Here is a 15,607-nt window from a genome sequence, read left to right as displayed (position 1 = left end):
ATGTAGCTACTTAAAATATTGCTTTCTGCTCTTATATCTCTGCTACACATTCCAGGTGATTTCCTTAAACATCACAATGAATTGGATTATTTCACTTACCTATCTGAGAACTAACTCTACCAAAAGCTGAATTTATTATATAAAAATATATTGATATGTGGATTAAATACCTTTTAAATATCTTAATGTTATTTGGGAGATTAGTTATTCATTTTGGATAAAAAGAAAAATTCTTTTTCTCCTTTGTTTATATTTTAGGATTACTTGAAATCATTCCATAGAGATGATCTTAAAAATCTCCTTATGTACCTGTCCACTTTCTAGGACTATAAATAATTAAAATTTTAAAAGATATTTGTTTCTGCTTATTAAGTTGCAACACTGTATCCCAAGCTAACAGCAAATGCCACTGATTAATCTGAGAGAATGCTTACATTTTGTTCTTCTAGCTTTTTTCTCAATTTATTGTTTTTCAATCTCCTAAAGGAAAGGTCACCAGAGCAGTTTGCTCGAATGGCACAAACTCTGCCTGCAATGGGGAAAAGCTTCTTAAAATCTTCATTGCCTGTGGCAAGCAACACCAGCCCATTCTGGTTTTCTGCAAGTCGTCCTAAAGCTGAATCTGGGAGGGATGGAGACCATGAGAAAGGTGAAGTGCCCCCACATCTTGCTGCTGTTTTCTGATAAGAATGGCTTGACTCAAAATTCATAAACAAATGTGCAGTTTGAACCTGAAAGAAGGTTTAGATTCAGTCTTACCTCAGGACAGTCTGGCAGCATACAGGCATGAAAGCAGAGAAATGCAGACAAAAATTTTCTCACACTGTTCATGTTTGCAAAACAAGTTTAAAGATTAAGAGGAGGCTTGAGTGAAAGAAAAACAATTTGTTGATTGTACCTGTGGTTCCTTAAGCCTTTAGAAATAAGATTCACAAAAATACTGTAAGAACATTAACTACTTATTTTGTTTTCACACACACAAAAAAAGGAATTACAGAAAAAAAGAAGTTAGGAACAATGTTAAGGACACAGGTAAGCCTACAAAGAACTTGGATAAGAAAACATAAGAAAAGAGGTCTACTAATTCTTACAGGACCTTTCTTCTTCACTTGGAAATGCAGAAGTACTCTTCACTCTTTGTTATCTAAGATAATAAGGATTTGTAATATTCCAGCTGATGGAAAAGTCTGGATAACCATAATAGAGTACTGGACTTTGGCACAGATTCTCTAGAGCACTTCTGGACTTGTCTGGCATCCTGGGCCTGTGTGATTTCCTAGAAAGAACAATGCTGAAGAGTGCAGGATGCAAAGCTTCTGTGTAACTGTTAGTTCAGATTTACTGGACAGTCAAATCTAATTTGAAAGTAATTCATTCATAGAATGAAGATGGTTATTTTTAAATCTGCCAGCATGTCCAGCAGCATTTCTGTTTCCAGGAAAGCAATGCAGTGAAATTTCAATTTCTTTTGGAGTTTTCTTAGACCTAAAACCTCAGGCTTTGTGCTGTACAAAATGGTCATGGACCTGATGAGCTTAATGATTTAGGGACATTTTTATAATGCTGCATGAAACTCACTGTCTCTCCATCTATAACACAGATAAGGTGCAATGGATATAACACAACTGCAGCTACTTTGGTCTAATTGCTACACTATTATTAAAAAGATTATCCAAAAGAATCTCTTTCCCAGGTAATATTTAGGCTTTTAAAGCCTGCAGAAATGGTCAGAGATCTACAGTGCACTGTACCACTGTGCAACTCACCAGATTGCTGAGCTCCCTCTGTTGTTAATGATGAAAGGAGATGGAAGTGGTTTTGCTGTGTCTTGGGCTGGGGGAGTGAAGAATCTGAGGATTTCAGTTCTATGTTACTAAAATAGGAATAATCTCTATTTTATAAGAGTGGGGTGTTCTGTTTGCTGTACAGTGTTTGTTCCTGTGACATTTGTTTATTTACCCCTGTTTTACCTGTAGAAAATAATCATCAAAATGATAAACCTAGTGAAGACTCTTCAGAACAAGATTCAGATAATGAAAATATCGACAGAAACCTTGGGGATACAACTGACATCCTAAATATGGTAATATATTCCAGTAATGGAACTATAATTCAGTAATTTTTTGCAGGGGAAGACAAAGAAACTGAATTGTGTTCCAGGTTCTAATGCAGAATTCCTGACTACCAGAAGATCATATGTGACACACATCATACTGATATACTGTTAGATGAGCATGCATTTTGTATCATCATCACCCAATGCTAAAATATGTTTTAATCTTCAAAGTAGTGTTGTGACATGAAGCAGTCCAAGTAGTGCAATGCCTCCCCATGCTTTAGCTCTGGAAATCAGAAAGGAAAGGAAAAGGATGCTGGAGGCCACATGGTGATCTCTATCTCTGACCTTGCTTTTCTTGATGATTTCTAACAGAGAAATGCAGGAAATGAAGCAGAAGAGCATCTTTTCCTGTTTGAGAAAAGGTTTTTTGATACAGGTGGATCATATTAAAGGGAAGGCCAAAATTCAGACATTTTTATTATTTGGTGATCCCCCAGCTTGTTCCTACATATTTCTTTTATTTAAAAAACATGTTCACCTTATCACTTGTACAACTTTCCAAAACATTTTGTTCTCTCAGCAGAAGGAACATGTCCTGGCCTTAATGCAGCCACAGTTATGCTGGAGGGATTGAACATCTACAGGAATTATTGTTTGTTTGCATTTAAAAGTACTTAGTAATTTACATTATAAAACTTCATTTTTATTTACAAGAAAAAAATGTGATCAGATCCAATGCACAGCATGGCCTCCATTAATTTACTGAAGCATTATTTGCATGTTACACACTTTATGTGCTAGAATTCCTTCTCCTTTTCAGTTTTATACCTGTCCTGAATCAATTTTAAAACATGTAAAAAATTTTAAACATAAATTTGTAAAAAAGCCTATCAGGAAAACTTGCCAAAATACAAGATAAATGGTTCCTCTTCTTGGATCTGAATGAAAACAATCTGCTACAGCATAGTTTTTTTCAATTTTCCTAGACTGTGGCAACATACAGCTTATTGACACATGTGACAAGAGGAGGAAAAACCTTTAATGTTATATTGATGATACAAATTATTGAGAATCTGAAACCAGAACTCTTCATGCTTACTGTGTTGAAAAAGAATATAGTTAAACCATGAGCAGTTAATAATCAACAGCAAACAATATTATTATATTGTCATTTGGAATATATGGCAAGGGATGAGCAAAATTTCATTATATATTCCCACTTAGTGGTATTTTTTGTTGCCTTTTGGTTTCTTGCTTTATGTGGAAGAGATAAAAGCATTAGATTCCAAGGAAAAATTCTGCTGTGCAACATTTCTTTGAAGATGTTCTTTCAAGGCTGTGGTGCCAAACTGGATGTGGAGTTTAAGTTTGTGATGATAATGAAGTAAGGTTCTATTTGTAACCTCACAGGGAAGGTGAGGTTATATGGGCTGGAAGGTGGATCTCAAACATGTCTGTAGTGTTCAGTCTCTACAGGCAGTTTAGGTGTTGACATTTATTCACCACACTCTTTTTAAGCAGTAAATGATGGTGTGGAAGTGAAATAGCTGAGCTGAATGATCATACAGGTTTGTCTCACCCTGACTGTGCATAATATTAAAATATTCATAAACTAGCTCTGTTTAGTAAAATTGGGCTTTGATGCTGCTTTCTGTATTAAATATATTTATTTTTTTAATAGAGATCTTATTTTTTGCAGACACATGCAATGAAGCTGAATCCTGGTGACTGGTCCTTAAAATTATCACCGCTCCAAAAACAGAAGGTACTGTAACTAATTACATATTTTATATTGATACTGATGTTTAAAAATCTGCAATTCTTGTATTGTCCTACTACTTCATTATTTTCCTTTGAGTTTTTAAAAAGTCAGGCAAATTTTATAGACCTCCTCTTGCTAATTTTCTGAATATCCATGACCTAAAATTCTAAGAAGCTGCATGAAGGCAGAGAGAATTTGGGCAGGCACCTAGAACTCCACATATCCAGTGCAGTTTAAGAGTGTAATATTTCACTAATTTAAGAAGCTAGAGGTTATTGTATACACCCTGTAACTTCATGTGGTAGCATAAATTTCTACTGGTTTGTTGCTAAGAAAATATTTTGGGACACAGTGTAAATAAAGATTTTATTTACAGATATTCACCATGAAGTATATTTAAAGAAGCAATAATACTGGTCTTAATTATGAAATTAAAGTACTTTGTAGTACTTTATATTTCACTCCTAAAGTGATCCCAGCTTTTCAGCACTTTGTTATATTTCATTACAATTTTATTTTAGATTTTTAAATTCATAATTTGTTAAATAAGTGTAAAATTTAAAGCAGAAATACAACATATTTTAAAACTTCTTAGAAAGGGCATAACAGTGAGTGCATCAGAAGATTTCGAAAGGAGGAAGGTGTAAGAGAACTGTATGAATTTCCTCCTGCTTGCACAGCCTCATGCATTGCCCCTGCTCTGGTTTATGGGATGTGGCACTGGCTGCACAGTTCCTGCTGCATTTCCTTGGGTAGTGGGAAAGGTGTAGCACTACACTGATCATTACCAGGATGTTGCATTCTTCTAATATGTGCACTTGTAAATTCATCTCATGTGAAATACTCTACCTTTTATGCTGTCTTTTAGTCCCCTCTCACAAATTGTTTCTTTTCTTGTTCAGATGCTTTTGTAACCTTTTTCTTTTGCTGCCATTTGTCTTTAATGCTTGTTTTCTTTCTTTTTAATTTTCTGCTTCTCATGTGGAATAGAAGAACAATAAAAATGTGAAACTGAAAAGAGATGGTAAGGGTGGGCTGAAAAACAAGGATTCTGATTCCACAAAGGAGGGCTCAAAATTAGAGTCTGGCTCTTTACAAAAGCAGTCTTCACTTTCAGAGTCAACTGGTCAAGATTTAGAAAAGAGTAGTGCCTTTGTAGGGAAGCCTGTGGCCAGAAAAAGTATAAAGAAGGGTAAATCTGAACATGCACAAAGTGATAGTACTTTGAAAAGTGGTGCTCAAGAAATTACTGAGGACAAAAGCATATTAGTGAAAAGGGAAAAAGAGGGTGTGGAAAATCCTGAATTTTTCAGAGAGGATGCAAGATATAATCTTCCCACTGAAAATCAAATTCTGACTGAAAAATTAAATTCTTCCAATAAAAAGCCAAAAGCTGTTAAATCTAAGCAGTCCCTTAAAATAGAGGTACTTCCTTCTGCTCCCAGGGATCAGCCCCAGGCTGATTCATTAATTGTACAAGAATACAATCCTGTTAAAAAGCAAGGGAGTCAAAAAACAGCAGATAGTCAAAACAAACTAAAGGATGGTGTTGAAAAATCTGACAAGTATGAAAGAATGAATGTCACAGGAGAACAAAGTAGTGCAGAACAGAAGGAGCATCATAAAAAAAAGCATCAGTTTTTGAAACAAGTATCTGTAACTTCGTCATCATCTTCAACTGAGGAAAGTACTAATGATCTCCAAAAATATATACTTAAGGAAGAGGCCTTCTATGAACACAGAGTTGTGCAGAGGGCAAGGAGGACAGTGACACATCTGGACTCAGAAAAAGACAGTGAGATTGAGGAGATGCAAGCTACAAACAATGAGAAAGAGCATGTAGAACAGACTGATTTAAAAAGCCTGAATGAGGAAGAAATAAGCTCTGATGATAAACCTGATGAAGACAGGCTAGTAGAAATTAAGAATGAGGAGGAATCTGATCAGGAGCAGGAGAATGAAAGCAGTGAAAAGGGTGAAAGTGAGAAAGAAAAACTGGATGAAACAATTGACAGTGAAGGTAAACTAGGGGAGGAAGAAGAGAGTGAGGTTAGCAAAGACGGAGATGAGGTTTCAGTAGAAAAAGATGAAGAGGGAAAAGATAATGAGGAAGAAAATGAACAAGAAGAATCACAAGCTGAAAGAGAAAGTGGGAATGAGGGTGCAGAGGAGAATGAGGAGCTCAGCCAGAAAGATGGCAAAGAGCAAAGAGATGAGCAAGGCAGGTTGGTGGAGGAAGAAGAAATGGTGAGCGAGGGAGAAAAGGAGGATATGGAGGAGAAGTATGAGAAAGAGGAGGGCACTGAAAAAGACAAAGAACAGGTTAAAAGTGAGGGAAGAGATGAGAGTGAGGAAGGAGGGGAAGATACAGAGGAAGGGGAAGAAAAAGAGGTAGAGGCAGAAGAGGAAGGAGAAGATGAAAAGGAAGATGAAGAAGAAAAAGAAAGGGAAAATGAAAAAGACAAAGAGGGTGAAGAGGAGGAGTTGGGAGAATCATTGGCAGGGAAGGAAGAAGAGGTATCTGAAGAAGAGCAGGTTGAGGAAGATGCAAATACAAAAACTAAGGAAGTGGCTGAGGATGGAATGGAAGAAGGAAAAGATGGGGAGGATGAAGTGGAAGAAGGAAAAGATGGGGAGGATGAAGTGGAAGAGGAAAGAGGAGATGAGAAAGAGGAAGGAGCAGAGGCAGAAGCAGAAGGGGACAAGGGGGAAGAAGATGAAAAGGAAGAAGAGGAGGGGGAAAATGAAGAGAAAGGGGAAGATAAAGAGGGAGAAGGAGTGGAAGAAGATGAGGGAGTAGGAGAGGAAGAAGAGAGTGTTGGGGCAGATGAGGGAAAAGAGGGAGTGGATGAAGAAGAGGAAGATGAGGAAGAAGAAGAAGGAGTGGAAGAAGGGGGAGATGAGGAAACAAGAGAGGAAGAAGAAGAGGTAGAGGAGGGGAAAGAGGCAGGACAGGAAGAAGGAGAAGAAGAAGGAGAAGGGGAAGAGGAGGAAGAGGGTGAGGAGGAAGAAGAAAAAGAGGAAGAGGGTGAGGAGGAAGAAGAAAAAGAGGAAGAGGGTGAGGAGGAAGAGGAAGAAGAGGAAGAGGGTGAAGAGGAAGAAGAAGAAGAGGAAGAGGGGGAAGAGGGTGAGGAGGAAGAAGAAGAAGAGGGGGAAGAAGAAAAAGGGGAAGAGGGTAAGGAGGAAGAAGAAGGGGAAGAGGGAGAGGAGGGAGAAGATGAAGAGGAAGAGGGGGAAGAAGGAGATGAGGAGGAAGGGGATTTAGGAGAGGAGGAAGAAGAGGATGAGGGAGAAGATGAGGATGAGGAGGAAGAAGAAGAGGAAAAAGCAAAAGATAAAAGGAAAAATTATAGTAGTAAACTTCCAGAAAAGAAAAGCAAACCCAGGAAGCCAGAAAAGACAGGAAGTGCTGCTTTACCAAACAGCTCTAAACAAAACGTGAAATCCAAACGTCATGTAGCAAATGGTTTACATAATCCAGAACAATTTTGGAACAATGTGCTACCTCATTATTTAACACTAAAGTAGCATAGACTACTGTAGATGAATTTTAAGCCTATTCAGGAAACAGATCAATTTTTATTACTTGAAGGAATCTTTTCATGAAATCAAAGCAAACTGTTATGCATATAATTTAAGTGCCAATGTCTTGAAAAAGACTGAAGAAAATGTTTGGATTCAGGATACTTTTATGAGAGAAATCATACTTTATTGATACAATCATTTTCACAATCATGTTTATCATGTATGATATATGAAACATTAATTGCTGAGGAGGTAAATTGCGTTTGCCTCTTAATCAAAGTGTAATATGCTGACAAATCAATTATACATTGTAACAGTGTAATCTTTGCCTTTGAATCACCAATTTTAGTAGCAGGGCAGTTTACTGATAATGTGCCTTACTTGAAGGGAGTTTCAGTAAATTAGCAAAGGTACATATTTTAAAATTTTGGTATCACTCTGTTGTAATTGAGTGACAATACAAAGCAACACACTCCATTTTCAGAAGGCTTCAAAGCTGTTTTTATTATAGCATGCATGCTTTTTATACATTCTTACAAAACTCCTAAGTTTACACTTTACTCATTGGTCATGAGAGACAAACAAAGTGCTCATTGAAATAGGCAGTTGTAGGTTTCTCTTGTTTATCCTTCTTTCTTTCTTGGTTTCTATGTCAACAACCTTGGTAGAAAATTCTTTCAGGGGTAAACATGGATCCTTTTGTCAAACTTCTCTCTGGCTCTCTGTAAAACTTCTTCCACATCACTCCATAATTTATTCCCCCTACTTTTATTCGGTTCATACATTGGTACAATGTTCAAGGACCTAAATTAAAGAAAGGACAAGTTGCCAAATTTACGTGGGTCAGCGGATGGTAATGGAAATGCAGGCCTGGGTAAGTGATGGCCTGGGACTTTGCAAGGGCCTTAAGGCTGACTTCTTATTTGCTGTCAGCACATAATTCTGTGCAAAAAGGCACACACAGATCTCAGAATCTGGCCTAGATAACTTTAGAGTACAGGGATAATTTTTTGAATATCACACTTGGTGATTGGATAGAACTAAGAATTTGAAATACACACTTCTAAAACATTTTTTTATTTGTTTATACTGTGCAATACACAAAAGATTCTATATCTGCCTACAAAAGACTACATTACATAAGTCCTCTAACTCTGAGCTATTCCAGGAGGGAGAATATATGTTGTTGCTGTGTGAAACACATATGTTTCCAGGATCAGAGCCAAAACTTCTCCTCATTGGAGAATATTTATGGTTTTTAAAAACCCTATCTGTAATCTCCAAAAAGAGGCAAATCAACAAGCCAGATGGAATAGTAAAGAAAGTGGTAAGAAAGTCTGATTTTTTTAAAGACAAAGTTAATACTTTCAGAATTTCCTTAAAATACACAAACAAATTTTGCAAATTATTTTTGTAATATAATGCATCACTCTTTCAACCATTAGAGACTGAACTGGCAAATGAAGACATAGGGACTCATGCAGAATTGTTACTTGAATATTACGCCAATGGGGGGTCTCGGAAATTTTTGCAAACAGATCTCAATATTGACATTTTCTAGAAAAATAGTTGTTTAAGCCCTACTTGTAAATGAGGAGAGAAGAAGAAGGGAATCAAAATGAGTAAATGTCATTCAATAAAAACATGAATGGAATCAATACTTATGTTGATATTATGAAACATTTTATTATTGTTTTGTAAGATGCTGGCATTAAACAATCTTTGACATGATGTCTCCAGAATTTATTTTCTACAAAGCCTGTAGTAGATCAGTAGTTTGCCAGTGAATCCTAGTCTAGGTCCAACCTTCCTGCCTCACTCACCCCTTCCACATGCTGCATTTGAAGGTAAGATCAGTTCAGGTGTGCTGTGCCTAACTACAGCAAAATGTTACCCCAGTGACTGAATTTTTCCCTGTGACATTTGTTTCAAACTTTGGAATTTTCTGGAGCACATTGTCTTGACATCAGCATGTGTCTTTGGAGCAGGGTAAGTATCCTCATATTCTGTTAGAGAATATTTAATCAGTTTAATGCCCTTCCCAATATCTCTCTAACAATGGAGTCATTGGATATTTTGCCAGTGTGCTGTGCTATCACAATTCCTCTGAAAACACTTCCCCTTGAAACTAAGTGGAGCTGTGATGTGTTATTTTATCTTTCTTAGAAAGATTAGGATGTTACTGTGATTAAACTTAGTAAGTTTAGTAGTATTGAAAAGTATTTTTATAGGCCTAAAACTGGGTTTCTTGGATATGACATCTACTTCTTCATGGTTCTAGAATTCATCATTGGAGCAAAACTGGGCTGTGAAAAACAAAACAACACTGTTTTTTCTAGTAAAAAGTATTTCCTAGAGAGAAAGAGAGAAAAAAAAAGAGAGCATTTTAAAGCAAGTGATTTCCAATTCCACATAGGAATGGCCCTTCATTTACTGTTTGGTTGCAGCATTTAATGTAAATTCTTAGGAAAATGAGGACTATTTGTTTTTTCTCTCTTAGCATATGCTGATAGCAGAAAGCTTTCCAAGAAAGTGAAGGAAGCCAGCTTATGGTCATCTCCTCTTCTTTGTTTTGTCTAGATTAAAATTCACTGATTTGAGAACTGGTTTTATGTAGTTTTGTGGATCATTCCTGTGGTGGTGGAAAAGCAGAGCTTTACTCCAGCACTTCTAAGGGTTTTCCACGGGCTCGTTATATAAATTGGGCTCTCTGCCACCATTTCTGGGTTTTCAGGGGACTTTGAAACTTCATTAGCATAATGAGTGGAATTTCATTTAGTTTGACTCATTCTGGTTTATGAAGTTTGCTACTTGTGGTTTTCTGAAAATTCAGTATATCCTTGGTATTTATTGTAGCATACAAAGAGATTTATATGCAGTACTGAAGAAACATGGCAGAAATAGTTCTGATTAGTTTTTAATAGAGAAAAGAAATCCTGCATTAGAGAGAGAAAACAACAGACAATTGCCCAGACCAAAGATCTATCCATCTCTTTTCTACCAGTGGCTGCTGGTGAGTACCTGGGAAAAAAAATAAATTCGAATATTGGGTAGCACAAACATGTAGTGTTACTTCACCCCTGTAATCATTCAGTATAATGAATATATTCAGCATTTTCAATAATTTGTAGTTTAGCAGATACATGTATTACTTTTAACATCCATTTTCTTCACACGAATTTCTTACAATCAATTTTTAGCCTGTTTAGCATGTTTTGGAAAATAATTCTTAGATTTCTTTACACATTGTTTGGGGAAGTAACTCCTCTTTTTAATTTGCATCATTTGATGTCTTTGTATTCCTGTACTAGAAAAAAGAGCACTTATTCCCTCTTCATTATTTATTCCCTAATGACCATCACGTGGAAAAAGTGTTCAATTCTGTGGTTTAAGTCAAGAATAAGTGGTTTATTGATTTATTAATTACAGTTAACCAGCAATCAATCACCTACATGTTTAATTCAAGAGCAGCAACACTGGACATCTTCAGTGTTAAGAAGCACATGCAAATTTCTAGGCATCCCCTGCAGCTCATGTCAGAGGTTTTAATCCCCTGCACAGTCTCACAGAGATTCCCAGAATTACAGATGCTGCTTTTTACAGTGGGTGTGCAATACAAAGACCTCTGGCATTTTCAGAGGTTGGGGTGCAGATCTGCTGCTGCCTCACAGCTCTGCTTAGAGCTGAGGGTGTTCTGGGTGACCTTGGAATATTCTGTAACACAGCTCTTCTCTTGTGTCTGCAAAATTTCAGCAGATAAGATTTTCCATTATAGCTGAACATATCAAAGCATTTGTTCAGATAGTAGATCTCTTTGCATAATTGATGCTGAATAACAAAAATGTCCTTCTCCAAGTTACAAAAAATGTCTAGGTTTTGCTCATTAATTTTTGTTCCAGCTTCTTATCTGGATGACCATATGGAGATTCTTTGGAACACGGCCTTTCAGAATTTTGCTGAAAGGACATCTAGTTTTTATTTTCAGTGCTGTTAGGATTTTTTCCCTCCTAGTTTTTCCTTACCATTTGGTATCTTTTAATATAAATTTTAGCTTATTTTCTCCCAAGATGACACTACCTTTTAGATCCTATCTGTCATACAACATTAAGGATCTGTAAAAAGGCCAAAAAATGGCAAAGTAAATGTGAAAGGGTAATTTTTCATCTAATTGTGGAAGTGACAGTGTTTAGTACTGTGGCATTCTATGAACAAATGAACAAATTCTTTGCTTGCAGAAATGGCAAACCCATGGTATTGTGCTCAGTAAAGTTCTGGGCATGTTTGGGATCCAAAGCCACTCACTGAGCTGTAACATTCTTATACACTTATTTATGTTTTAATGGAGACAGAAGAGAATTGAAAGGATATTGAAAGGATTTTGGAGACACAGCTTTGGCATCAGAAAATTGCATTGCAGACAGCAACAGAAGTTTTATTTTTCTATTGCCAATAGAAGAAGCAAGTACACTTAATCGCTCTCTTTTTTTAAGGATTCATGATAGTGCTCATTGCTTTTTTGCTTGTCAACCTATGCTATAATAATTTAAACAAATATTAATACTGTTATCTCAAACCCCCATGCTTAGTTATGAAAATAATTCTTACCAGGGCCCTGAAATGTCTGGTTTAAAAATATTTACCATTCTGGTTTTCTTATTTCTCCAGCATTGAAAAATCAGAAATTACTCTTTACGTCTGTGATGGGTTGCAGGGCTGTCTGCTGGAGTGTCCCAGGTTCAGTGGATTTACAGCCTTATAATTTGACTGGCACACTTTTCACACAGAGTCTCATTTGTGGTTTGTGTGAAATTTAAAGTATTTGTGCTGTCATATGGAGAGTGTGTGAGAGAGAAACAAAGGTGGCTCTAAGAAGAATTTTATATTAAACAAAGCCTTTATCTCTTTAGTAAGGCTGTAGATCACAATAATATTGAAGAGTAATGTTCAATCCCCCCTGTGTACTATTGTTAGTACAAGAGCCTGTGCTGTTTGACTGCAAAGTGAGCAATAAATACCAACCTAAAAGGAGCTTGTGAGCCAGCCTGGCAGAGCCTGGCTTTCTTACAGGAAGTATAAAATACTTCACTTTCATTCAATCCAGCATCTATCCAAGGCACTAAACTACTTTCATAATTAGAAACACAGCAGCAGAACTGCTGCAAAATTTAACCTCTTTTACAAGGCACTTCATTATCATCAGTGTGGAGAAAAAGGACAAAGCAAACCTGAACTGTCCTGTATCAAGGGTACAGAATGAAATCAAGCTGTGCTGTACAGCCAGCCTTGCAGTGGCTGAGGGAGAGCTTCCACAAGTGCTGGCAGGAATTACAGAACAATTCCATGGGGAAACTGATGGCACTTGCATTGCTGAGCTGGGTGTGCCTTGAAAAATCTATGAAATGAGAATGGGCTTAAAGATTAGTGATGGTTGTGTAAAAATTACCAATTTACATCAGATAATTTTGAAGTGGGGGCTCTTCCCTGAGACCCAGTCTTGCAGTCTGTGGAGGTTTTAGCAGTGACTCACGGACCAGTTCTTTGAGGAATATACCAAGTCAGAGAATGGCAAAAATCTTCCTGCAAACGTTCTTTGGCAAAAATTTGCCTTTACCAGTATTTTTATCAAAGCACTGAATAAAAAGCAGAATTATTACAGCAGGATTTTAATGAAAAGTACAGGATTTGGGAAAGACATGGAGTATCTGAGCTATGTGCACAATAAAAGCAGAAGGAGTGACTGTCCTCATTCACTTGCAAATATGTGAGAGCTGCATGACAAACTCCAGACACTACAATTTTTTCTATAAGGATTTGGAAAATATGCACAATCTGCATCCAAGTGTGGGCCAATATTCCCAAGTAGTTTTTTTTTTTTCCTCTGTGTCTGTTAGCATTAAGAATTCATTTTATACAGTATAATATCTTCCAGAGACACAGTGAGTTTTTCAGATAACACCAACATATTCTGGAGTTGCTCATTATATTTCTCCTGTTTTGCTCAAGTACCCAGGAGTTATTTTGGTGTGGTATTTCCGAGTGAATATTACAGGGTATTTATGTTACTGTGTAAAACATTTCATAAGAGATTATACTTGATGTAAACAGTCTCAAACTTCTATAGAACTAGAAAGAATTTTTAAGTTGTTTTGTGAAAACCATAAAAGAAGTTTTTTTCCCCCTTTTTGCTTGGAAATTTCTATTTTCTGTTTGTTATCCAAAGAAAGAAAACTTTTATGAGAAGGTAACAGTTTTGTATGTGAAAGTTGTAGTACATCTGAGCTATTTCAGATGTTGATTTATCTTGGAGAATAAATAAAAAATATCTTTTGAGTTGCTGGGAGGATAAAACTTTAGATGACTCTATTTAAATATCTAGTGAAAAACTGAAAGTACAAATACTTCTTCAGAATGTAGTTTTAAATTAGAATTTTATGCATTGGTAAGTAGTTATTTTTATTCACAGAAGAATGCAGAGATACATCTTTCTCCTACAGCAGCACCTACAGCAGCAAGCTGGCAAACCACAGAATAATAACACCAAAGCCAACTGAAATAATCCTTAAGAGAATGCCCTCAAAAATTACTGGCTACTCTGTGTAATCAATGCCAGTGTGCAGTCTCAGGATGACACCTTGGTTAATGAATGTAATCTGATTAATCCTCTTAATGCAAAGTATGTGCACTGCCAACCTGTGACAGAAGTGCACAGGTCTGTGGAGACCTGTAGGTTGTTGTGTTCAGCTTTTAGTAAATAAAATATGTTGGGTAGCAAAGTGTGGGCTGAAAAAAACTTAATGGAAAATGAATTTTTCAGTCAGTCTCTACCAACATCATTTTCAGCTGTGTATTCACTGTTTTATCCCAGGGTGATGCCATCCTGTTGGAGGGCACTGTTGTGGCAATTAGCCACCACATGTCCAGGGTAATCTGTGTATCACTACAGGACAACTGCTACTTCAATATGTTTTCTTCCATCATATTTAAGGCAGAACTATTTTTATAGTTCAGTTTTTGACATTTAACAGTGGAAACTCCCATCTGACATAAAACTGGTTTCCAGTGGTTTCACTGCACAGAGTGCCTGAAATTACAAGTGCAGCATTGCCTTCATTTTCCAGGACACTCACACAACAGCAGCAGCATTAAGGGAGTGTTAGAAGTATCAGGTAATCCATGTTAAGTGCTTTTAACATAAAATTGTGTAATTGGGAAACCAGTATAACCTAGTAGAAACCTAGGTGTTAGCTTTAGACAAGTTATGGTGGCAGGCTCAGTTTTTTGCAGGAAACTCCTCTAAGTGTATTTAGCTGAGCCCTTCTGTTTCTCTGTGACAATATAGAAGGAAAGCTTAGTTTGGCTCCTTATTGCTTGTAAGTGGAAGGATAAGCTGCTAAATCCCTCATTGGAGTACTCATGTCTTTGAATTTTGTCAGTCTTTTTAAACTTGACAGCTTTCTTTAATCATTAAAGTAAGGGATATTTCTCTAAGGCTTAGAGTGGCTGAGCTAATAACTCCTCTATATTAATAGCTACAAAATGAAAGCCAGTTCAAATACCTGATGACAAGTGGCTAACACTATGTGGACTTTAAGGTTTTAAGCTGTCTCTGGAACTGTTTAGTAAGAAACAACACAGTATGAACCTTAGCTTTTCCAGCAGTTCTGTCAGGCAGTATTTCCAGTCACTTCACATCAGATGCCTTGACACCCTGATCAGTATCAAGAAAATGTTACATGGCTACCCAACCATGTACCTCTAACCTACAAATGGTAAACTGAGTTTTTTGGTTTTGGGTTTTTTTCACTCATCTCTGCATAAGATCAGGGTTGGTGTTACTTTCAATGCTGTTTTAGTAAAATGTTAACCCAGTGCATTTTCCCAGCATGGACAGTTCGGGAGTGACGTGGATGTGCACTAGGTTTTTGGAGGGCAGAATGACAGCTACCATAGGGCATGATTCCTCTATCTATTCCTCTTCAATCCTACATCAAAGCAAGAGGATAGCCTGTAGAATGTGTTTTGTATTTGTCTTTACCAGTGCTCCAGAAAGTTCAGGCCCATATGAAGCATTATGACCATTGCCCAACTTCCTTGGACTAACACCTACTTACTCAGAGTCTTCTGCTTCATAGGGAAAATCCTGTTTGGTATTTATACCATTCATTTATCCTGTAGACATGTAAAAGGGACATGAGAACGCTTTTGAGCATGTCAAGCTAATGAGCTGGGCAGGTAATGGAGAAATCTCTTCCTTAAATGAT

At 36.8% G+C, this 15,607-nt stretch overlaps 1 protein-coding gene across 1 annotated transcript in view; it reads left to right on the top strand.

Moving 5' to 3' along the window:
- RPGR (retinitis pigmentosa GTPase regulator) overlaps positions 1 to 11,987 on the top strand; it is a 42,272-nt gene extending 30,285 nt beyond the window's left edge. Inside the window, exons 11-14 of the mRNA XM_058043905.1 lie at positions 487 to 649; positions 1,977 to 2,083; positions 3,759 to 3,824; positions 4,812 to 11,987. Of these exons, the coding sequence (XP_057899888.1) occupies positions 487 to 649; positions 1,977 to 2,083; positions 3,759 to 3,824; positions 4,812 to 7,349 (2,874 nt within the window). The 3' untranslated portion in view covers positions 7,350 to 11,987. The remainder of the gene's footprint in view (positions 1 to 486; positions 650 to 1,976; positions 2,084 to 3,758; positions 3,825 to 4,811) is intronic.
- The last annotated feature ends 3,620 nt before the right edge of the window (positions 11,988 to 15,607 follow it).

This window comes from Melospiza georgiana, chromosome 2 (assembly GCF_028018845.1).
Source record: "Melospiza georgiana isolate bMelGeo1 chromosome 2, bMelGeo1.pri, whole genome shotgun sequence".
In the NCBI taxonomy this organism is placed as follows: domain Eukaryota; kingdom Metazoa; phylum Chordata; class Aves; order Passeriformes; family Passerellidae; genus Melospiza; species Melospiza georgiana.
This window is presented reverse-complemented; position numbering and strand designations above follow the sequence as displayed.